The sequence below is a fragment of the Mastigoproctus giganteus genome, chromosome 9, assembly GCF_048544385.1.
Source record: "Mastigoproctus giganteus isolate SK-2022 chromosome 9, ASM4854438v1, whole genome shotgun sequence".
NCBI classification, from domain to species: Eukaryota; Metazoa; Arthropoda; class Arachnida; order Uropygi; family Thelyphonidae; genus Mastigoproctus; species Mastigoproctus giganteus.
In genome coordinates, this window is record NC_143583.1 from 198,399,869 (window position 1) to 198,425,905 (window position 26,037).

At 37.1% G+C, this 26,037-nt stretch overlaps 1 protein-coding gene across 4 annotated transcripts in view; it reads left to right on the forward strand.

Annotated features, from left to right (window-relative positions):
• Positions 1–220: 220 nt before the first annotated feature.
• Positions 221–26,037, forward strand: part of LOC150081011 (ethanolaminephosphotransferase 1-like) — a 212,708-nt gene continuing 186,891 nt past the window's right edge. For 2 of the 4 annotated variants that reach the window (XM_090381040.1, XM_090381042.1), the window contains exons 1-2: positions 221–310; positions 14,867–14,935. In XM_090381040.1, coding sequence (XP_090237166.1) covers positions 14,901–14,935 — 35 coding nt within the window. In that variant the 5' untranslated portion in view covers positions 221–310; positions 14,867–14,900. The remainder of the gene's footprint in view (positions 311–14,866; positions 14,936–26,037) is intronic. The other 2 variants (XM_090381041.1, XM_090381043.1) reach the window with 1 other exon arrangement.

The following is a 26,037-nucleotide window of genomic DNA, read 5'->3' on the forward strand; positions in this document are numbered from 1 at the left end:
TTTTGCTAATGCCCCACTGCAGGAGTCGAAATTTCGATTACGAAACGGAATGTTCATTAATAAAATATATTATTTTTAATAATCAGGTATGCACATATCATACCGTGTGATGTGCATAATGCGTGTAACGAACCGAAACGGCCTTCCTACACCCAGTCTATTCCAAGCCCTTTCACTAACAATCTGATCTGTGATGCTATTCGTTTTACTATTAAGTTTTATAGAATATGTGTTGTACCGATAGGTGGTTTTTAAAATGGCGACTGAATATTTGTTACCGGAACATTTAAAGGGATTTGAGCAGTATAAAGTGAGTTGTTTTCGTTTGTTTTCTTTAGATTATCAGAAATTCGAGTACACTATATTCCATTTGATAATTTACAATTTTACGTCAACGTATTTTATGGTAGTTAACTGTTATATTAGGAAAAATAAACGCACAAGGCATAGTACACTACGACTTGAAAATTCACTACACTGTAGTGCTACTCCAAGTATGGTCTTGTGCCGATCCGCAACGATTCTTTCGTTATCGGTCTGCGACGGATTGGAAATAAAACTAACTGGCCCTTCACCATAGATTGAGAAGCAATGCACTACAGAACTCTCGTCTACTGGGTGTTCCTGGTCTGCCTCCATGGGGCGAAAGTGGGGCAACGTTGGACCTCACCAGGGGTCCAGCGGCTAAATGACCAGATGAACAACGGTACATGACACAACACTTATACAATACCCACACACTTCTAAATCTCTGGCATTCCTAGTGAACTGGCCCACCCACAATGTAAGCAACACAGAGATGGGGAAAACCCCGTTCTGCCGCTAGACATCAACACACTTTACAGAACTTTGGTGATGATTCAGAATACTTTGTTCGAGCGGTGATGGGGGAAACCCGTGGTGCCATCAGACAACTAATACAATACTTTGTTCGTAGTAGTGAACTACAACAGTAGTACGAGTGGCATTAATTTAATTGTATCTCATATTGTGATTACCTTCACATCGAGTTACCATGATATTGCACTACATCAAATAAGTATTAGCATTAGTTGAGGCATATGATGCAAGAAAGCAAGCTTATACTGCATCAGCCAAAAAAAAAAAAAAAAAAATCCCCTTCCCATTTCACTCATCCGGTCACTCCAAATGTTTGTCTAGTTCAGCCATAAATTTATTTAAGCTATCAACTTCCACAACAGCAGATGGAAGTCTGTTCCAGCAATCAACTACCCGTTGGCTAAAGGCAAAAAAGTAATGCTTCACCAATGGAGAAGACCATTGTTACTTATTCTCGGTGGATACTTCCACCCAGACGGCACCGTTTCAAGGCAAGGAAAAATATATTACTATGTGCGTTTATTTTTCCTAGTATATTACCATGTACACCATTTAGCATCTCTCGTATTGTGGAGTTATACTTCATAACTGGGTTGGCGTGAATGCAACACCAGGGTACCTACCTGCCCACCGATGATAGGCCAATAAGCCTGGAAACGGTGCCGTCTGGGTAGAAGTATCTGCCGAGAATAAGTAACTATGGTCTTCTCCATTGGTGAAGCATTATTTATTCAAGGTAGTGCAGTACCATGGTAACTCGTGAAGATTGTTGTTGTTATTTGGTTTTTAGGAGCATTAGCAACTAAGGCCATATTGCTCCGGGATATGTGGTGGTCATTCCCTGACCTTTCCGCATCCTCCGTATCTGGTGGTGACAGGCTCGAACCCAGGTCTAATCAAGAAGCGTGTGCTACGCACTGCTGCTCCTTCCCACCTGGCTACGGAGGCGCAACTCGTGAAGGTAATCACAATATGAGATACAATTAAATCGATGCCACTCATACTATTATTGTGGTTCACTACTACAAACAAAGTATTGTGAACTATCACCAAGAGTTCTGTAGTTAACTTTATATTTATCTGAAAAGTTTCCTTTCAAACATAGGTTTTCTGGCAATTGAGCGATAAAATGTGAAATGAAATGATTATTTTAAATGTTATGATTTCTGAAATCATTTGATAACTGATACCTCTAACAACATTAAGGTTGAATATGTTGTGCATTGCTAGGCAGTGAAAAATACACTGCAGTGTGTCTTCCGTGTGATCTTATTAGCAGCATCTGGCACACTCATTTTTTTTAACCACAGATTTTAGGGGAAGGGGAGGATTTCTGCTAGACTTGCTGCTGTGGAGGGGGGGGGGATGGAGTCAAGCAGGCTGACAACCGGTATCTCATCTTTTCCAGCAGTTTTCAATTGCTGTTGAGCTTACTTTCTCTCACGCTAATCAAATATTGTATGCATTGTCTTTCAGTGTTAATGTTTTCAGAAATTCTAGAACTTGAGTTTCTGAGTTCACAACACTGGCAAGTAGCTCACCATGATAGTAGGTTTTGAAGGTTCAAATAATGCCCTGATCCATGGGCTGAATTAGTGCAGTTGTATTCCTTGGCAGAAACGCAACGCTGATCATGCCATCTTTCAAGGCAGGACATCAGCTGAAGAATGAGCTGGGCAGTGATCCAGTAGTAACAGCGTTTTCTTCAAGTTTCTTGGAAAGCAAGTGGTGTCTCACTGATGGTATAAACTCAGTTTCAAACCGTGAAACAAAAATATCCCTTGTCATTCAAGTGTTGGAGCTATTTTTATAAATCACATGTAGAGATTTCATGTTGACATGCTTAAAACACCAAACACCGGGGACTGACTTCGAATTTTAATGATGCACAATGGCTTTAGCTTATGATTTCCTGTCTTGTTTGCACACAGCAACAGTAATTCTCTCTTTCTTAGTTTTCATGCCTGCTTTGTTGGTTGCCTTTTTAACATTCAGTTACCTCTTGGGGAGAAGTTTATAGTACAACACTGTTTCATCACAACTGTTCATCTGTGAATTCATCATCTTGAATCACATTATGCAGAAATTTAGGAAATGCTTCTGCTGCTGCTGTAATGTCACCAAATGCAGATTCGCCTACAAGACTGACTTGGGACCAGAAGCTTTAAATGTGTCATCATCTCCACCAAATCGCTTATGAAATTTAATTGCCTATGTTTTCAAAATTACCCCATTTATCAATACTCCTTCACTACACTTCTCTAGAAAACACTTGTATAAGCATTGGTCCACATCACTGTTTTCACAAAGTCTAGTTTTCTTTATTTGGGGGCCTACTTCATCTTCTATGGAGTCTATGAATGAATGCAATTTTTATTCCTCTTTCATCCAATCACAGATCGTTCCTTCTGGAATTTCACACTTGCAAAATATACTGTATTTTATTTCACCACTCGCTGACTGGGTAAAATGCTTGCCTAGCAACTCAAAGGTCGCTGGTTCGAATCCCCCCTCGGGCTTGGATCAGAGTAAAAAAAATGCAAACACCTTGGGAAGTGCAATATGGCCACAGAAGCTGATGTGCCAATAACTAACAAAAAAAAAAAAAAAAAGTTTCACCACTCTTAACTCTTTCGATAATCTTTAACTTTTCATTAACTGTATAATTTTTTCTTTTAGTGGTCATTACTTCAATCCTACTGATTTACTAATTTTGCTGTATATTTCATTTCCGATGTCCTAGACTTTACCATGTTTTGAGAAAACTAAATCAAAGCCAGACTGTTCGGCTTATCAGAGTGTGGGGAAGCCACATGATTTCTTCATAAATCATTTGTCAGTTCATGTATATTTTTGTCTAGTTTAGCAGTTTCTGCTATTCCAAGTGTAACTTCTAGTTGAAAAAAGGATGTCATACGCTGTTGGTTACAAAAATTTACTCTAACTAATGAAATTCACTTGACAAATGGTAGCTGTATTTCCCTTGAGAGATAGATGTTTGTAATTAGCATTCCACTGGTATACTCTTTTATTGCATCTCTAGTTGAGGGGAGAAACTGGGTATCTACAGTAATTAGTCTCTGATCAGTCCTGTGGTTTACAAAAATTATCCTGCAACTGAATATTGAATACAGTTGTGCCCCCGTATCCGCTGATTCAGTTACCCGCAGTTAACCACGGAAAAAAAATGAAAAAAACTTAACACGTACTACTCGCATGTCCAATACAGTGCTTCTCTTTATTTTTTACAATGTCACGTATGGTTTTGTCAACATTATAATGATTCTTTAAAGATTTAATGGATGCACCGTTTTCAAACTTTTGAATAATTTCAAGTTTTTGTTTAATTTGAAAGCACAACTCTTGCATTTGTCCATCATTTTTGCGATTTCTAAACTAAACTAAAATAAATAAATAAATAAAAAATAGTTACTATAAAAAAAAAAAATTCTGACATTCCTGACATAAATAACAAAACAAAATTTGTCCTTTTCTGGTGCGATGGAACACAATAATCGACACGATGCTCTAAATCAAACTAAGCATTTAGTTTCTTTTTTTTTGTTTTGAGCAGTAGGTGTGAAGACGGTGGGGGGGGGTTGCAAGAAAATAGGTACACTAATCTCCCAATGACGACTTATAACATCGGTTCTTGTCACTTATTTACGATTTACAAAATATCTGTTTATACCTATTCTAGTTATTACTTGAATTTTATGATTTCTGGTTGATTTTTTTTTTTATTTGGAGTCTTGAAGTGTTCAGGTTAATCCACTTCCCGGTTAATCCAATCCCGGTAAATTGAGAGTCTGCTGTACTTTATTATTACCATATTTAATGTTGGTAATGTCTTACTGTGTGTTTAACATGATGTCTTACAATAAAATCACATTATATGTGGGGTCAGCAGGTGTTCACTTATATCTGCAGTTTCAGTCATTCACGGTAGGTCTTGGGACGTATCCCCGTGGATACGGGGATCTTACTGTATATCAAAGCAAACATACAGCCAATTAATAAAATTAATCCAGTAAATTGATTAATTTTTATTAATTTTCATTGTTAATCAATTAAATTCTATTTAAATGGAAATCATGCCCCCGACTAGAGCAGCAAAGCAACTGGCACAAAGTATTTGGAGTGCTGAGGCTTTGGAGAGGACAGAAGGGATGATTCTCATACAAATCATGGCTTAACAAAATGTGCAACTTGTGCAATGTATGCAGACTTTCTGGAACAGGACATGATACAGCCAAGGAGGATGTTTTTGTGTGTGTTTGGTGCACAGTATGAAGAAATTAGGTGCCAACTTGGTGTTCTGATGGACATTTATGAGAACTTGAAGTGTAGAATGGTTGCCCTTGAAGAAATTAAAATAGGGGCCATCAAGTTTTCAGCTGCCCAGCTCAACCCCAGAGCTCACACTTGTGCATCAGGCAACACAGTGGTAATCCCCAAGGCAGAATGCGCTGGTCCCACAGGAGTCAGTTATTGTTGGTGACTCTGTTGTTAGGGAAAGAAAAAATATTGTGCAAGAAGGATAGGTGGAATATGACCATGCATGTCTGCCAGGGGCAAAGTAGGTGATGTAGAGCAGATTTGTGTTTTAAGGGCACAAAAGTATACATGCTGTATACATGTTGGCACTAATATTAATAAGAGTAGGGAATCTTAGGACTTACTTAACAAATACTTGGCAATGTTGGCTCTCGACAAGGCTCTCAACTACACGTTGAGAGCTTTGTCAATCAATTTGTCCCTAGAGGTTATGTGCAAGGCTCATGGCGTAGAATTTTTCTCAGCGTGGTCCGTGCTCATTAAGAGGAGAGACTGCCTTTTACAGGGATGGGATACACTTAAACAGAAGAGGAGTGCAAGCATATTTGCTGATGCTATCGAGGCAGTGATATGTGGGTTGGAAAACTGCTAGCCTGGGTGGGGGGGAGATATACAGACTAATAGATTAACTAGAGCCACTGGCAGAGACAAAAGTGATACTTGCACTGCTTCTATTGGAACATGCAGCAGCTTGGAAAGCAAGGTATTGGGGGTTTCAAGCACTGCTGTGAGTCATTATGGGACAAGTGGCTGTGTTGTGGTAACTAAGAGTAAGAACATGTGCATCTATATTTCCATATACACTAATGATAGGAGCATTGTAAATAAATTCGATGAAGAATTAACTGATTAAGTCATCAAATGCAGATATTATAGGGATGGCAGAGACATGGTGTCGCCCAGGCATAAGTGATGCTGGATTTGAATATGGGGAGTCCAATTTATACAGGAAGGACAAATTCAAATTATTATATTAGGTCCACCCATAATTTCTTACATATACCCGTATGTGTATTATATCTGTAAATTGCATGTGTTCTCTAGTCGATTTGCCTGTTTTGCTGGACGAAAAAGCCGCAGTTTCTGGGGGGGAAAACCTTGCTATCTACGCCTGAGACCGACTAACTCAGCCGTGGAGTGAAAAAAGTCCATTAAAGTTCCTCACATCAACGACAGGATTCATACAGGAAGGACAGACAGGACAGACAGTGGTGGGGGAATGTGCTCTTAGTATAAGAAGCATATTAAATCTAAGGCTGTGGATCCAGTTGATATGAGTGAGAAGTGCATTGTTGAGTAAGTTGGTGTGGCATAAGCACTGGGAAAACAAAAATGATGGTAGGAGTGTGCTATAGTCCTAATGACTAAGATGAGTATAACAAACAGCTATAGAGAAAAATAGGCCAGTAAATCAGAATGTCTTATAATGAGGGATTTTAATTTTCCAGATGTTTACTAGAATTTCTGGGTTGGTCACTCACACATTAGTAAGACTTTTGTAGATTTATTGGATGACTGTTTTCAAGAGACCCACTGAGTGGCCGTGATCACATTGTATTAATGTGGAATTTAATTAAGGACATAACTACTGTTGAGGATACAGAGAAAGGCCTTTGCTTTTGTAGGGATGATTACAGTGATCTCAGACAATTTTTAAATTCTAATTCACTGGGACAAACTGATGGTGTTACCAACAAAAAATTCTAAATGGGAAGCATTCAGGGAAGTAATCATAGACACTGCTGGGCTTTTTATACAAACAAAGAAATTCTGTTCAAGGCTTAGATCTAAATGGATGTCAGTTGAACTGATGAGACTTGTGGCAGAGAAGAAAAAATGCATGGGATACATATAAATTATCAGGTGATACAGAAGCCTATGGTAGATATGAATTAGCCTCTAATCAAATCACAAAGGAGGTTAGGCAAGCTAAGGCAGATTATGAGAGGTCTGGCAAAGCATATAAAGGACAGCAGCAAAGACTCCTATGATTATATTAACAGTAGAAGGAAGGGGTTTAATCACATTGGGCCACTTGGTGTCAATGGGTTAACTATTGAAAACCCTGCTCAGGTTGCTGGCAAACTGAATAGGTATTTTGCATCTACATTTACACATGAGTAGTTATTTAGGAAAGAGGATTCCAGAAGTTTAACAAATTTTAACGGGGAGCTAAATGATTCTGTGATAATTGAAAGGAAAGTGGAAGAGAAATTATTGAAGCTAACTATAAAAAAAAAGCTCCTGGGGTGGATGGAATCTATCCAGTTATATTCAGGGAGGCAGCAAATGAGGTAAGCAAACCCTTAGCAATGCTTATGAGATATTGAATTCAGAATTCAGGGGAGGTCCTTGTGGACTGCAGATATGTGAATGTATCATCAGTTCACAAAGGGGAATCAAATGGTGACACGAGCAATCACAGACCTGTTAGCATAACATCTGGTTAAAGAAGGAATCTAGACAGAATGCAATTATATGGTAATCATAGTATGCATTTATTAAGGGGCAGTCTTGTCTGACCAATATGATTGGATACTATGATGTAGTAATAAAAGAACTGGATACAGAAAATAATTTTGATTTCATGTATCCGGATTTTAGGAAGGCTTTTGATACTTTGCACATAAAAGACTGTTGTACAGACTGGAGTAATGTGGCATTAAGGAAAATTACTGCTGTGGATAAAGGGATTGAGTGAGAGAAGAGAGAGAGTGGTTATCAGTGAGTCTTCTTGGACTAATGTTATTAGTGGAGTCGCCCAGGGTATGATGCTGTGCCCATTGTTGTTTTCAGTATTTATTAATGATATTCATGAAGGTATATCAGGCTGAATGTCGAATTTTGCAGATGATACAAAGGTTGGCAGTGTGGTTAACAATAGTAACGGCGGTATAATACTACAACACGATCTAGAAATATTAGATCGCTGGACTGGAAAATGGCAGTTAAGTTTAACATTGACAAATGCAAACTAATGCATATGGGTAGCAGTAATCCCAGATTAACGTACCAACTGTGTGGTACTACACTAGGGATAGTGGAAAATTAAAAAGAGCTGGGGTAATTATGCAGTCAGATATGAAATTCTCTGAGCAGTGCAGACAAGCTGCAAATAGAGCTGATGGGATTTTGGCAGTGATATACAGAAACTTTGCTAGCAGGGATATGGAGGTGAGTATCCATTTGTATAAAGGCCATGGTTAGGCCACTCCTTGAGTACTGTATTCATGTCTAGTGGCTTCACTTTAGGAAGAATGTAGCTCTTCTAGAACAGGTGCAGAAGGGCAACTAGATTGGTGAAAGGAACCAAAGTTACCAAGAAAGGCTTCAGGTTCTGCAAATTGCAGCATCTGGAGACTAGGCACTTGTGCTATCTCATTAAAGTATTTAAGCCCTTTAAGGATTGAGTATGCTAAATATTGAGTATATTGATACATTCTTCTTCATGCTGAGGGAACATAAATTCAAGTTGAATGATGGTTGCAGTATAGATTGTGCAGAAGTTTGCCTTCAGCTGGTGGGTGGGTGGTTTGTTGGAACAAACTTCCATCTGTTGTTTTGGAAGTGGGCTGTTTGAATAAATTCAAGGAAGAATATGGGTGAGTGAAGTGTGTAGTTCTTTTTTTTTTTTTTTTTTCCTGCTGATGCTTTATAAGTTTGCTTTCTTGCATCATTTGCCCCTACTAATACTACTACTAAAAATTCTAATTTTTAGCTATTTTCCTCTCTTGGAAATGCAGCAGTAGGATGTACAGTAGATAAGAGTATATACAGTATTCACTTTTTCCGGTTTCCAATATAACATTGCTAGTTCTTTGAACATTACTTTTTTTCCATAATTCGTTTTAGGGGATATGATCACATTTTTCTGGAAAGGATTATTGGGAATTACCATATATCTCTGCCTTAATTTCAATATATGAAACACAATCTCATCCCTCACCCTTTTCCCTGCTTCTTCCTGTTGAGATCTACATGTTCAACAATGAGCAGTGTGATTATTCTGAATTACCAGTTTACTAATGATACCATTGAAAACAGATACAGTATCTGCCAGACAATAAGATGTCCCCAGATTTCAAAAGAGAATTTTGTAATCATTTTCTCAATTGGAGAAAAATGTCTTTCAGCTGAAATTTTTCCAGCTTTGGTATATTTTAATACCCTCATTTTAAAGCCAATACAAAAATTTCTATCTTGTATCCATTTTGACAGGATACAAATTTTTAACAAATTAGTAATGATATTTGATTGACCTTTTCCATTACTTTCAAGAATCAGTAAATCTTTCTGTAAATCAGCAAATCACCAGTGGTGAGAGAAAAATATCTGTTTTGTAGCCCGTGTTTCTTTCTTACGGTGTGGTAGTTCTAATTTGTTAAAAATTTGTATCCTGTCAAAATGGATACAAGACAGAAATTTTTGTATTGGCTTTAAAATGCCTCCGCATTAAAATATACCACCAAAGCTAGAAAAATTTCAGCTGAAAGACATTTCGCTCCAATTGAGAAAACTATTACCAAATTCTCCTTTTAAATTTGGGCACAGCTTATTGTCTAGCAGATACAGTATTTCCGTTTTCAATGGTGTCATTATTAAAATGAGGCCCTTTCTTGTGTTTGCAGTAAGCTTGTTTTCTTAAAGTAAATATCTGTTAATCTATTTTTAGGCCAGTTTTAATTTATATAGCTTCATATAGCTGTTGGAATGAGTACAGAGAAGGGCAACAAGATTAGTGAATGGAACAAAGGGTTGCTCTTACGAAGAAAGGCTTAAGTTTTGCAAATTACAGTGTCTGGAGACTAGGCACCTGTGAGGTGATCTGATTGAGGTGTATAAAGCCTTGAATGGTTTGAGCATGCTCAATGCTGATGGGATTCTTCCTCTTGCTCAGAATAATCGCCTGAGAGGGCAAAAATTCAAATTGAGGACAGACGGTTGTAGGATAGATCTGCGGAAGTTTTCCTTTAGCCAGCGGGTGGTTGATTGCTGGAACAAACTTCCATCTGTCGTAGAACGTGATAGCTTAAATAGATTCAAGGCAGAACTTGACAAACATTTGGAGCGAGTGGATGGGTGAAATAAGGGGTTTTTTTTTTTTTTTTTGGCTGATGTTATATAAGCTTGCTTTCTTGCATCATGTAGTATTAGTAGTAGTAGTGGCATATGATGCAAGAAAGCAAGTGTATGAGCTTACGCAACATCAGCCAAAAAAAAAAAAAAAAATCGCACCATTCCCTCCAAATGCCTGTCCAGTTCCTCTTTAAATTTATTCAACCTATCAACTTCCACAACGACAGATGGAAGTTTGTTCCAGCAATTAACCACCCGCTGGCTAAAGGCAAATTTCCGCATATCTATACTACATCTGTCCTTTCATAATTTGAATTTATGCCCCCTTAGGTTCGTAATCTGAACAAGTGGAAGGATCCCATCAGAATTCAGCGTGCTCAACCCATTCAAGGCCTTATACACCTCAATCAGATCACCTCACAGGTGCCTAGTCTCCAGCCACTGCAATTTGCAGAACTTAAGCCTCTCTTGATAAGAGGATCCCTTCATTCCCCTCACCAATCTTGTTGCCCTTCTCTGTACATGCTCAAGCAAATCTACATCCTTCCTAAAATGAGACCTCCAGACCTGTACGTAGTTCTCAAGGCGTGGCCTGACCATTGCCTTATACAGAGGGACAATCACCTTCTTTTCCCTGCTAGCAAAATTCCTATATATCATTGACAAAACAACATGACCTGCCCTGGCAGCCTTCTGCAATGCTCAGAAATCTTCATATCTGACTGCACAATGACTACCAGGTCTTTTTCATTTTCTACCACCTTAAGTGTAGTACCACACAGTTGGTATGTTTCTCTGGGGTTACTTCTACCCATATGCAGTACTTTGCATTTGTCAAGGTTAAACTTCAGTTGCCACTTCTTAGCCCATCTGCCCAAATTATTTAGATCCTGTTGCAGTAGCACACTGCCATTACTGTCATTAACAACTCTGCCAACCTTTGTATCATCTGAAAACTTCGACATTAAGCCTGATATACTTTCATCAATATCATTGATAAATATACAAAACAACAGTGGACCCAACACCAAACCCTGTGGGACTCCACTAATAACATTAGTCCACGATGCGCAGCACCCATTGATTACCATCCTCTGTCTTCTCCCACTTAACCATCCTTTTATCCATTGTAGCAACTTACCCTTAATACCATTCTGTTCCAATTTGTACAATAGTCTTCCATGCATAACAGTGTCAAAAGCTTTCCTGAAATCCAAATATATGATATCAAAATTATTTTTTGCATCCAGTTCCTTTGTCACCACATCATATTATCCTATCAAATTTGTCAGACAAGACTTTCCCTTAACAAACCCATGCTGTGTCTGAATTATTGCCGCAGTCTTGTCTAGATCATCCTGCAATGCATCTTTAACCAGTGACTCCATTATTTTACCCCTTTGTGAATTGGGGATACATTTGCACATCTCCAGTCCGTGGGAACCTCCCCTTGGACTCGGGAGGTTCCCAGTCCGTGGGAACCTCCCCTGAGTCCAAGGAGGCTCTCATAATTATGGCTAAGGGTTTGCTTAGTTGCTTTGCTGCCTCCTTTAATATAACTGGATAGATCCCATCCATCCTAGGTGCTTTTCTTATATTTAACTTCAACAATTTCTCCTCCACTTTGCTCTCAGTTACTACAAAATCATTAAGTATCCTGCTACAATTTTATAACCTTCTGCCAATTTCAAACCTTAATAATTTCTCATGTGTGAATGTAGATGCAAAATACTCATTCAGTTTGTTTGCTATCTGAACAGGATCATTGACAGTTGAACCATCAATGTCAAGTGGACCAATCAGATTCATCCCCTTTCTTTTAGAGTTTATATAAGTAAAGAAATCCTTGCTGTTTTTCTTAGCATCTTTTGCCAAGGATTTCTCGTAATCTGCCTTCACCTGCCAAACCTCCTTTGTGACCTGATTACAGAGTAGCTTATATCTGCCATAGGCTTCTGAGTCGCTTGATAATTTATATGCATCCCATGCATTTTTCTTCTCTGTTTCGAGTCTCATTAGTTCATTAGATAACCATTTAGGCCTAAACCTTGAACAATATTTCTTAATAGGTATGAAACTTTTAGTAGCATCCACGATTAATTCCTTGAATGCTTCCCACTTAGAATTTACTGTTGGTAACATCGTCAGTTGATCCCACTGTACAGAATTTAAAACCTTTCTGAGACCACTGTACTCACCTTTACGGAAGCAAAAACCTTTTCCTTTACCCCTGATGGTAATTAAATCTTTAAGTAAATCCCACATCAGTACACTGTGATCACTGCCACCTAGTGGTTCCTTTATCTGCAAATTTTTAATACACGAATGATCACTGGTGATAACCAGATCGAGAGGCAACCAGAGAGAGTATTACTCACTCTGGTTGCCTCTCGAACATGCTGCTGCAGCAGAAAACAGTCGTCCAATAAATCCACAAAAGTCTGACTAGTGTGTGAGTGACCAACCCACAAGTTCCAGTCAATATCTTTGAAGTTAAAGTCTCCCATTATAAGACCTTCGACTTGGACAAAACACCATTCCAGTTGTACCAGGGGTGAAATTCCTGGGACTCTTTTTTGACAAAAAGTTGACATTTGTTCAACACATTCATCAGCTACGTACAAAGTGCACGAGAGGGCTTAACATCCTCCCCTCTCTCTCTTCTACTTCTTGGGGGTGCAGACTGATACACTCTACTACGTCTATACCGTGCACTTGTACGCTCAAAATTAGATTATGGGTCTCAGGTGTATGCATCTGCCAGAAATAGCGCTGTTCGTTGGCTTGACCCCATCCATCACCAAGCCATTCGTATCGCTACTGGTGCATTCAGAACATCACCTGTCCAAAGTCTGTATATCGAAGCAAATGAACCATCCTTGTCGCTTCGACGAATGCAGTTGTCTCTACAATATGCCTTCAAGCTGAAGTCCCTGCCAGACCATCCCACGTGGGCATCCGTTTTCGAGCCACGATGGGAAAATCTTTATAACACATGACGGACCACCAATCGCCCATTCGGCATTTGTGTTCAAGAGCTACTCAATGAGCTTAACATCTCGGTAGACAAGGTTGCTCGATCACCAAAAGAGCCCCTTCCACCCTGGCATGCACAAACACCGGCATGTGACTTCTCGCTCAAGATTGCGACGAAGTCTAATACTCCAGTTTCTATCTACCTTCAGTTCTATTCACAACACTGTGAAGAACATTCTGACTTCTTGCCAGTTTACACAGACGGCTTGAAGTCAGAATCGTATGTGGCATCTGCTGCTGTTTTTCCAGATAACACCATATCAGAGCAGATACCCGTTGACTGCAGCATTTACACTGCAGAGCTGCATGCTATAGAGTTAGCTCTAGATCACATAAGAAAACACCGTTACCAACGGTGTATTATATATTCCGATTCAGTGAGTGCACTACAGGCGGCGCCTCCGTAGCCAGGTGGGAAGGAGCAGCGGTGCGTAGCACACGCTTCTTGATTAGACCGGGGTTCGAGCCCGTCACCACCAAATACGGAGGATGCGGAAAGGTCAGGGAATGACCACCGCACATCCCGGAGCAATATGGCCTTAGTTGCTAATGCTCCTAAAAACCAAATAACAAATAACAAGCACTACAGGCTTTATCAGCGATGTCACACACTAATCATCCAACCCTGTCCCGAATTCAGCAGATAATGTACAGCCTCTATGCAAGTGGATTCGATATCCGCTTCTGCTGGATCCCCAGTCACATCGGGATTAGAGGAAATGATTTGGCTGACACTGCAGCCAAATCGGCAGCCCTGATGGATAATCTTGACCTGCTAGTTCCCTATACAGACTACAGGCAAGTGATCCGTAATAATTGACAATCTCGGTGGCAATATTCGTGGCATCGACTGATTACTACAAACAAACTATGTCGAATTAAGCCTGTGATCCATCCTTGGCGGTCCAGCTTACGCAGGGATCGCAAAGAGGAAGTTGTTCTTGCTCGGCTCCGCATAGGACACTGTCATATTACACACTCCTTTTTGCTGAGGGCTGATGACCCTCCTATGTGCGGGCAGTGCAACACCATTTTATCCGTTCAGCATATTTTATGTGATTGTACCAGTTTTAGAAATGCTTGTTTTACCGCTTTTAACCATCTGACTGAGCCGTATACGCTCAGTCAGATTTTATCCGACAATGACCATGTGTCTGCTATTTTTAGCTTCCTAAAATCAGTAAACCTTTTTACTCATATTTAAAAAATCTTATTATTTTAAGATTTACTATTGTTACTTGTTTACTGATATTTGTCTTTTACAGTTTATACTTGTTTTTATACCCTGACTTAGTGACCTAATTCATTAGGTCACTGAAAGTTTTACTTATTTTTTTGACAAGGTTTTGGCGCATTATAGCCTAAGTTGCTGATGCGCCAATAAAACTCAACCAACTCAACTCAACTATAAGACCTTCCGATTTACTAGCCCACTCTATTTCTCTGTACAATTGTTCATTGTACTCATTCGAGTCATTGCTAATGTGCCTTTGCTAATGCTAATATTTTATTCTGTTTTTAAAAAAAGCTGTAATTTTTAGGATTATAAGATTACTATCAATTTTATTTCTTTTAGTATAGTTCCCGAGATACTAGTCCTCTAAGTAACTATGTCATGCACCCTTTCTGGAATCAGGCTGTTAAGGTACGTATTAGTGTATATAATACTTTTCAAACTCTTTATTGAATACTGTACATGCCAAAGGAATTTGTTTTTGCAAATATTTTTGAACTGATTAAAGATGAAAAAGCTAAACAAGTGTGAATGGTTTTAATTTGAAGAAGGTTCAGAAATATAAAAATACCTTGGTGTATGTGTGTTTAGGCAGGAGTGTGTATACATACTCCTGCCTAAAAGTTTGGAATCTCTTTTCATTTTTATTAATTTTCAAAGTTTTTATTAAAATGAGAAAAACTTGTTTACCAGTGTTTTTATTAAAATATTTTCTATTATGTATAAGAATCAAAAAACTGAAATAATATTTAAGAACTATTTAAGAAATTTTTATAATATTCAGGAATATTCCAGAAAGGTGTAGAAGATTCCTGAATGTGATAAAATATTGTAGATAATTCTAAAACAAGGGTGGGAAATCTTTATAAATGGTCTGCCAAATAAATGGGCCAAATTTTTTTTAGCTTTCCATGATTTTTAGGATTATTAAAATGGTGTATAATGAAAAATTTGTCATAAACAGTTTTATATTATATACTGTAATATTTATGTAATATTTACCCATAGATATAATTTTATTAATAAGAAAAATGAAATAACAAATTCAAGATAAAATTACAAAAATGCAATTATAGTAACAAAATAAAAATACAATTCCAGTAACAAAAATTGCAATACTTTATTTTTATAATATATAATGAGAGATTTGATACTGTTTATTTTTATGAGTGAATTGATATCTGGATCAAAGTTTTTCATAGCAATAAACTAGCATTAGCATTAGTAGAGGCATACGATGCAAGAAAGCAAGCTTATGCAGCATCAGCCAAAAAAAAAAAAACTCTCCCATTTCACACCTCAATTCGTTCCAAATGCCTGTCCAACTCAGCCTTAAATTTATTTAGGCTATCAACTTCCACAACAGAAGATGGAAGTCTGTTCCACCAATCAACTACCTGCTGGTTAAAGGAAAATTTCTGCACATCTATTCTACAACTGTCTTTCCTCAATTTGAAACTGTGCCCCCTCAAGTTCTTAATCTGAGCAAGAGGAAGAATCCCATCAACATTCAGCTTGCTCAACCCATTCAAGGCCTTACACACCTCAATCAAACATCTCGCAGTTGCCTACTCTCCAGGCACTGCAATTTGCAGAACTTAGGCCTTTCTTTGTAAGAGCACCCCTTTGTTCCCCTCACCAATTTTGCCTTTCTTTGTACTCATTCTACATCTTTCCTAAAATGAAGCCTCCAGACCTGTACACAGTACTCTAGGCGTGGCCTGACCATTGCCTTGTATAATGGGATAATCACCTCCCTGTCCTTGCTACTTTGTGCATGTTGCTTTGCTGCTGTAGTCTGGGGCATGATTTTTGTTTCAATGCGATTTAATTAATTAACAATAAAAATTAATAAATTTAATTGATTTTATTTACTGTACTATACTTGACTATACAATGCTATACTAAGCTAATGCAGTAATACATATTCCGGTATATAGTTTTATGTTATACTTTAATTATCAAATTTGAGATATGTGTTATCAAGTTATGCTATACCGTAATGATCACAATGCTAAATTAGTTATATCCTTAGCTAAATACAAAAGATATATGTCCAAAAAGTGATTAAATCCTTCAAAATACTTTTTTATTACAATTAAAACCCTACTATTTTTCTACTCTGCAATATTCTAGCCAAAATACCAATACAATAGCAGTAAGAGTAGCAAGTTTTAACTTAAAAGTTGCTAGCTAAATTTTAAAAAATACGCTAATGAATGCTACTAAGCCTATTTAATCTATTTGTAAAACACAAATTAATACATTAACTATTTAAAAAAATACAACAGATATATGCCCAAGAGGTGATTAAACCCTTCAAAATACTTAATTATTATAATTCAAACCTTACTATTCTTCTGAGCTACTGGTTACGCTACAAGTTCTCACCTAAAACATTGCTACGATAATGGTAGGAGTAGCGAGTTATAACTTACAAAATCACCAGCTTAATTTAAAAAATAAGCTAACGAATGCCACTAAGCTTATTTAATCTGTTTGTAAAACACAAATTAATTCGCTGACTAATCAAAAATACGATAAAATTTCAATGAAAACTTATCGATTTGCAGCAGCTACAGAAGTTTTTGTCTTCACCAAATGACACCTACCGACACCTGCTATCAGACAGATGTGCTGAAAATTCCTTCTCATGAAATAAAGGCTGTTTTACTGCTAGATAATGCACCTGTTCACCCTAATGCTGAGAGTTTAGTTAGCAGGAATGGGAGAATTAAATGGTTTTTTTTGCCTCCTAACACTACTTCACTGATACCGGGTGTGATCATTGCATGTAACCGGTTGTATAAGAAGAAGTTTTTGGAAGAAACAGAAGACGCAGAAGAAGATACTAGAGGCACCAGGACACTGCAAAATTTACATGCATACAACATCAGATCTACTATCTTCAACTTAGCAGCTGCCTGGTAAGATATGAAGATTACTACTTTGGCCAATGCTTGGAAGAAGTTGTTGTACGAAGTAGAACCAAATGGACTCTGAGGGAGTTGAGGAGTCTAATTTTTGGGACACTCTTTTGAGGGCCTGAGACTTGCAACTGAGAATGATGTGGAGCAGTGGCTCGAAAATGATGAAGGTGATCCGGGCTATCAAATTTTTTCTGAGGTAGAGATTGCAGAAAATGTTCTTAATGGAGAATAAGAGGACAGTGATGATAACAAAGATGAAGAATCAGTTGCACTCTTCCTAAATTGTCTGTTAGAAGACAATATGGATGACATATACATTATATTGAATCATCATCTGACTCTGATGTGCTTCCTTATTATGAACATTTTAGAGAATTTCAATCTACAGTAATAAAGAAGCAGCACCAAGGTGTAAGGCAACTGAAGCTTGATGATTTCTTCAAGACCACTTCATCAACTGGACTGTTTCACCAGATCCCTCTACCAGCTAGGAATTAACACCTCTCCTTCCATATGACAGTTGTTTCTGATTCTGAAAATTGTGATTCTTTCAATTAAATGAATGTTAATATTGAATATTATGTATCTTTTTTTAATGTTTTTTTGTTTTTTATTCAATGGAATTTAAGAATTTTAAAGTATATTTTCTCCTCTAAAATGGATTTAAATGAAAAAACTAATGTTAACATCGAAAATAACTTTGTATGAGCTTTAAGAAAAAAAAATAAAATAAAGTGGTGCAAACACTCCATTAGTTGCATTGTATAGTTTTTGGTTCCTGTCGTAAATTTATTTTTATGTTTTTAACAAATGTTTTAGTGGCGTGTATAAATTAATAAATGTACATTATAATAATATTTTATTCATACTTATATATTATAATAGCATTTTAATACATCCTACATTGTAAGTTCGTTATTAATATATGTTTTTAAAATACTTTCGATTTGATGGACTTTCGGCAATAGCGGACACGCCTTCCTCCAATTAGTCCATTAAATTTAGGGCCTCTTATATATATATATATATATGAGAGTTAAAAAAGAGAAAAGAAATAGTTGTCTTTAACTGGTGGTGGTGGCAGGTCACCCACCTACTGACCCTTGAAAATAACATTCTTATATTAACTGTTAATGATTAAAAATCTCAACTTTTTTTACCTTCCTAAATAGTCAAACTTTTACTGCAGTAATTTTTTTAAGTGATTTTTTTTTATAGCTTTCATACAGAAACTGCATGCAAGAACCTGTCAGGTGACCTGCCACTGCCATTGTGACTATTTGGGTTTTTGCTTAAAGAGTGGCATGGTATCAGATAAGTGATAATCCTGTGTTTTTTGTTTTTTATAGTTTCAGATTACTTGTTTTTCTTCTCCCACTAGTTCAGTGAATAACTGCAGTCTAACCTAGTTGTTTTTGAAAGATTTTCTATTGTTTTCACATAGTAAAAACAAGAACACGAACTCTAATTCTTTCAAGATGGATGCTACTGTGCAGGAAGCAATGTATCTCATTTAAAATTTTGCACATATGAAGCATGCCAAACCTGAACACATTGAATATGCTTTTGTTGTTTTAGGATATTATCGAATATATATATATAGTTTTTAAACTTTTTTTTAATAATATTTAAAAAATATTGTTAAAAAGTAAGCTGAAATATATTTATGTTTGAAATTTCATGCACTTAATGGTCTTTTAAAAGCAGTGAAATCAATGAAGCTAGGAGACTGATTCTATTTTATGCCTAAAACATTTTTTGTTAATTTTCTGCAGAATTAATATTTTTTTGTTTTAAATAAAAGGTATAAAACACATAGCATGTTTTAAAATTTTTAATTTTTTTTATTAGAACTTAAAAAGGACATATAATAAATATTGCAATCAATTAAAAAAAAAAGATGAAATATTGGCAGTATTCAAGAAGAATTCAGAAAAACCCCAAAACATTTTCCAGAAATTAAAAAGAAAGTTGAGCACCTGACAGATTACCTGCTACCATTTTTGCTACATTTTGGAGCTTGATTACATTTGTATCCTATATATGAAATTATAAGCATGAATTGTCAAGTTGATTATTGATTCTTTTTCTGAGTTATACTCTTATTTTATGCACGAGCTTACTAAATGAAATAAGAAGTTACATTCGCCCATTTTCCGAAAATTCAGCTATGTTTTGGAAAATGTGTGAATGGGACAACCTCTTCAGGTGTATTCAATTTAGTTCTTGGATTGGCCATTTTTAAAATCAGTGCAATAAAACTGATTGTGTAAGGTGGAGATTTCATCTCAGAGCCATAAACTTTACTGCACCTCAATGACAGAAAAATTTGTTAGGTCACGTAATTAGCTAATTGCTATTCACAAACAAGGATAGTGACATTGATAACTAGCACTGGATTACCAGTTTTTAAGTTTCACAATTTGTACAAGGATTAAAGTGAGAAATGATTCGCTAAACACATTTATGGTTTAGTGAATGTTATTAGAACTTATAGATTTTTACTTGTAAATGACATCAACACAGCAACTTTCACTTATATGTATTTGCCCATATGTCACCTTAAAAAAAAATTAAGTAACCCAGAGGATTTACCATTCAGAACTCTTGCATGGGTCATTGTGTTGTGGAAAAAGGTTTCATTGTCAAAGATGCTTAGCATGGAGCCTTCAATGAAGTGATTGTGTGATAATTTTTGCTTTCCTCTTCCAAAATATGACATATTTCAGAAGGGGAAATAATTTTTTTACAATACATGCTGTATATTTTCTATACTTTTCCGTGTACTGTACATTACCTTTCTCTTTAAAAAAACACTGGCTACACATGTACAGTACTATGTACACAAAGTTATAATATAGAAAGTCAGGAATTATAATTTGGCCACTGTAGTCACCTTGTATCTTAAAAGGTTGGCTGTAGGAAGAACGTGGTTAATAATGATGATTGAAGTGATGCATTTTTCATGGCTTGATTGGTTTTTTTTTTTTTTTTTTTTTCTTTTCTTTCCTTTTTAACATAATATAACTATCTGAAATCTGGAAAATTTCAATCCAGGAAGAATCAGGTCATAAGGTTGCCATATTTGGAACATTCGATTATATTCTTTCATACTTCCATGAACTAATGATAATATTTACTATGTATAACCTGTTTAGATATATCCTTGTACGTAATCTTGCTTGGTTAGGAAAATTGATAATGCAGTTAAATAGAAATAATAATATACATCAACAGCTGAAAGGTAGTTCCTTCTTAGCTTAGCAATGTTTTTCTTTGCATCCTTTGCCAAAGATCTCTCATAATCTGCCTTTGCTTGCCTAACCTCCTTTATGACTTGATTATAGACTAGTTTATATCTATCATAGGCTTCTGTGTTGCCTGGTAATTTATATGCATCCCATGCATTTTTCTTCTTTGCCACGAATCTCATTAGTTCATCTGACATCCATTTAGGCCTAAACCTTGAACAGTATTTCTTAGGTAGTATGAAAAGCCTAGTACCCTCTAAAATTAAGTTGCTGAAGGCTTCCCATTTAGAATTCACCGTTGGTAACATCATCAGTTCATCCCACTGTATAGAATTTAAAAACTGTCTGAGACCACTGTAGTTGCCTTTACGAAAGCAAAAACCCTTCTCCTTACCCCGATGGAAGTCACATCTTTAAGTAAATCCCACATCAGCACACTGTGATCACTGCCACGTAGTGGTTCCTTTTTCTGCAAATTCTTAATTCATGAATAATCACTGCTGATAATCAGATCAAGAGTATTACTCCATATGGTTGCCTCTCAAACATGCTGCTATAGAAAAAAAATCATCCAATAAATCCACAAAAGCCTTTCTAGCATGTGAGTGACCAATCCACAAGTTCCAGTCAATATCTGGGAAGTTAAAATCTGCCATTATAAGACACTATGATTTACTGGCCCACTCTCTTTCTCTCTATAGTTGATTGTGCTCATCAGAGTCATTAGGCCTATAATACATTCCTACCTTCATTTTTGCTTTCCCTTTGCTTATTTTGCACCAAATTGATTCAACATTGCACTGTCCACCAATGTCAACTGGATGCACTGCCTTAAGACCTTGTGTTTCTTAACCAACAGCATAACTCCTCCTCCTCCCTATCCTGTTTATCCTTTCTGTATGCATTGTACTCCTCAAATTCCAATTCTGCATTCCTTATATGTGTGTGACACTACGTCTCTGATATCCCAACATTATCTGCCTTTGATGTCTTGATCAGCTTCAAATTCATCAAATTTATTTACTATACTTCTAGAATTGGTGTACATGTAAGTATACATGCACCTGTTCTTACTCTTAGTTACCCTAACTCTGCCCATGTATTTGCTTGTTTCATTTGCTTTACTGCCAGCAGTTCTTGAATTCCCAGCAACTTGCTTTCCAGGTTTCTGCTCATTCCAATAGAAGCAGTGCAAGAATCACTTCCACATCTGCCTGCAGCTACTGTTAATCCTCCGAAGCTAGCAGTGTTCCGACCCACCTAATACTTCCTTGATAGCATAAGCAAATATTCTTGTGCCCTTTCTATTTAAGTGTATCTCATCCCTGTAGAAGCAGTCTCTCCTGTTAACAAGCACATACCATGCTGAGAAAAATTCTACTCAATGTGCCTTGCACAATCTCTCCAAGGCCGAATTGTTTGACAAGGCTCTCATCATATACTCCCTCCTATTGTGCATTAGCATTAGCAAAGGCAGATGATGCAAGAAAGCAAGCTTATATAGCATCAGCCAAAAAAAAAAAAAAAAAAAACCCTTATTTCACCCATCCACTCGCTCCAAATGTTTGTCAAGTTCTGCCTTGAATCTATCTAACCTATCAACTTTTACGACAGATGGAAGTTTGCTGCAGCAATCAACCACCCGCTGGCTAAAGGCAAACTTCCGCACATCTGTCCTACAACCGTCTTTCCTCAATTTGAATTTATGCCCTCTCAGACAATTATTCTGAGCAAGAGGAAGAAAATCCCATCAGCATTGAGCATGCTCAAACCATTCAAGGCTTTATACACCTCAGTGAGATCACCTTGCAGGTGCCTAGTCTCCAGACACTGTAATTTGCAAAACTTAAGCCTTTCTTCATAAGAGTAACCCCTTGTTCCATTCACTAATCTTATTGCCCTTCTCTGTACTCGCTCTACATCCTTCTTAAAATGAGGCCTCCAGACCTATATACAGTACTCAAGGTGTGCCATGACCATTGCCTTATACAAGAGAATAATCACCTCCTTATCCCTGCTAGAAAATTTCCTGTATATCATTGATAAGACACCATGAGTTACTCTTGCAGACCGTCTGCACTGCTCAGAAAACTTCATATCTGCCTGCACAATTACACCCAGGTCCTTTTCATTCTCTACCACTGTCAGTGTGGTAACACAGAGTTGATACGTTACTCGGGATTACTGCTTCCCATATGTAGTACAGTAAACCTCCGCTATTCACGTGGGTTACATTCCTGAGAAATGTCGCGAATACTGAGTTATTGCTTCCATAGTAATAAAGGAGTCCATTCCAAAGTATGAAATATATAAGAAAAACTAGTCTAAAATTTTGTCTATGTATGTATGTATTATATGTACTTCATAATATGACTGTACATAGACAGTACATAGTGAAATGCAAGCATATGGCATTGAAATTAAAATAAGAAACAATTTAATATTAAATGTAATATTTATTAGAAATTTCAAACAAATCTTTCAAACCAGCGCCTTTGCTAGCAAAAAAACTTATCCCGCCAGTGCTATCACCAGTTTCGCTAAAGTGTTGATAAAGGAGTTTTGCCCTTTCACGAATGATGAGTGAACTTAACGGAATTTTATTTTGAGTTCGGTCTTCTATCCACAGATTTAAAACCTTTTCCATTTTTTTCTAATTTAACATCACGAGTTACAGAGCAAATTTTTGAAGCAATTAGCGCGTTTTCACGGACACTACGGCAGATTTTTTCTTCCGATTTTTTGATTGATCATACCATTGACTCATTGATTTTATAATGTTTTGCCACTGAAGAGACACTTTCACCATTAGAAATTTTGTCTAATAACTCAATTTTATTCGCTAATGTCATCACCTTCTTTCATATATTCACATTTCTCTTGTTATTCGTAGCCATATTTTTGTACGGGTAAAAAAGAACTTGTCCACAATAAAGGCACTTCTTCCGTTAACACACTCGAAAAAGTCTGTTTTTCGAGTGTGCAAAAGGGTAGATTTATCACTTTTGTAAGCATATCAATTTATAAATTTATTCAATTTATAAGCATATAAATTAAAAGCAAATGACCAAACCTTCCATGACAAGCGCATAACACATACTAAACAAGGATTAGCGAGAAACATCCACGCTCGCGATTTTGTCACCCCTCTCCCCCCCACCTACTGAGCACTGTTTCGACCGGGAAAGATAATTTTAGCCACACCCATGTTTTTTTATTGCGGAAACTATTCACGGCGCTTTAAAATTCACATTTTTTTAGGTTCCGTTTTATATTAAATCAGCGATTGCGAAACCGCGAATACAGATACCACGAATAGCGGGGGTTTACCGTACTTTACATTTGTCAATGTTAAACTTAATTTGCCACCTCTCAGCCCATCTGCTCAACTTTTCTAGATCCTGTTGCAGCAGTGTACTGTCATTAGTGTTATTAACAACCCTACCAATCTTCATTTCGTCTGCAAACTTGAACATTAAACCTGATATACCATCATTTATATCATTTATAAATACAGAAAATAACAATGGACCCAACACTGTACCCTGAGGGACTCCACTAATAACATTAGTCCACGAAGAGCAGTGTCCATTGATTCTGTCTTCATTCTATCTTCTTTCACTCAACCATCCCTTTATCCATAGCAGCAATTTGTCTCCAATGCCACACTGCTCCAATTTGTGCAGCAGTCTTCAATGGTCAACAATATCAAAAGCCTTTCTGAGATCCAAATATATGATATCAAAGTTATTCCCTGCATCCAGTTGTTTTGTGACCACATCATAGTATCCAATCAGATTGGTCAGACAAGACGTCCCCTTAACAAACCCATGCTGTGTTCCAGCTATAACTGAAGGCTTGTCTAGATGAGCCTGCAATGCTTCTTTAACCAGTGCCTCCATTAATTTCCCTGGAACAGAAGTTAAACTAACAGGTCTGTAATTACCTGTTTCCCTTTGATCCTCTTTTGTGGATTAGGGTCACATTTGCACATCTCCAGTCCATGGGTATCTCCCCTGAGTCCAGGGAAGCTCTAATTATGGCTAAGGGTTTGCTTACTTCCTTTGCCGCCTCCTTTAATATAACTGGATAGATTCCATCCACCCCAGGAGCCTTTCTTGTGTTTATCTTCAACAATTTCTCCTCCAGAGTTGAATACACCTCTGGCATTCCCCTCCTTGAATAACTCCTCATGTGTGAATGACGATGCAAAATATTCATTTAGTGTGTTAGCTGCCTGAGCAGGATCATCAACAGTTGAACTATTGATATCAAGTGGACCAATCTGATTCATCCTCTTCCTTCTAGAGTTTACATAAGTAAAGAACTCTTTGCTGTTTTTCTTTGCATCCTTTGCCAAAGATTTCTTGTAATCTGCCTTCGCCTGCCTAACCTTCTTTGTAACTTGGTTACAGACCAGCTTATATCTATTATAGGCTTCTGTGTCACATGTTAATTTATATGTATCCCATGCATTTTTCTTCTCTGTCACATGTCTAATTAGTTCATCTGACATCCATTTAGGCCTAAATCTTGAACAATATTTCTTTGTTGGTATGAAAAGCCTTAGTAGCTTCCAAGATTAATTCTTTGAATACTTCCCATTTTGAATTTGCTGTTGGTAACATCATCAGTTGGTCCCACCGTATAGAATTTAAATACTCTCTCTCTCTCTCAGACCACCGTAGTCACCTTTACGAAAGCAAAAACCCTTCCCTTTACCCTTGATGGTAGTTACCTCTTTGAGTAAATCCCACTTCAGCACACTGTGATCACTGCACCTAGTGGTTTCTTTATCTGCAGATTCTTGATGCATGAAGAATCATTACTGATAATCAGATCAAGGGTATTACTCCCTCTAGTTGCTTCCTGATTCCAATCAATATCTGGGAAATTGAAATCCCCATTATAAGACACTCTAATTTACTGGCCCACTATTTCTCTGCACAATTGCTCATTATACTCATCAGATTCATTAGGCCTATAACACACACCTACTCTCATTTTTCCTTTCCCAGTGCTTATGTCACACCAAACAGACTCAACATTGCACTGTCCTCCAACATCAATTGGATGCACTTCCTTAGATTTTATGTGTTTCTTAACTAACAGCATAACCCCTCCTCCCTTCCTGTCCTGTCTATCCTTTCTGTACAAATTGTACTCCCCAAATTCCAGTTCTGCAATGCTTATGTCTGTGTGACACCATGTCTCTGATATCTCAATGATATCTGCCTTTGATGTCTTGACTAGCACTTCAAGCTCATCGAATTTATTAAGTATACTCCTAGCATTGGTGTACATGCAAGTATACATGCATGTACCCAAACAC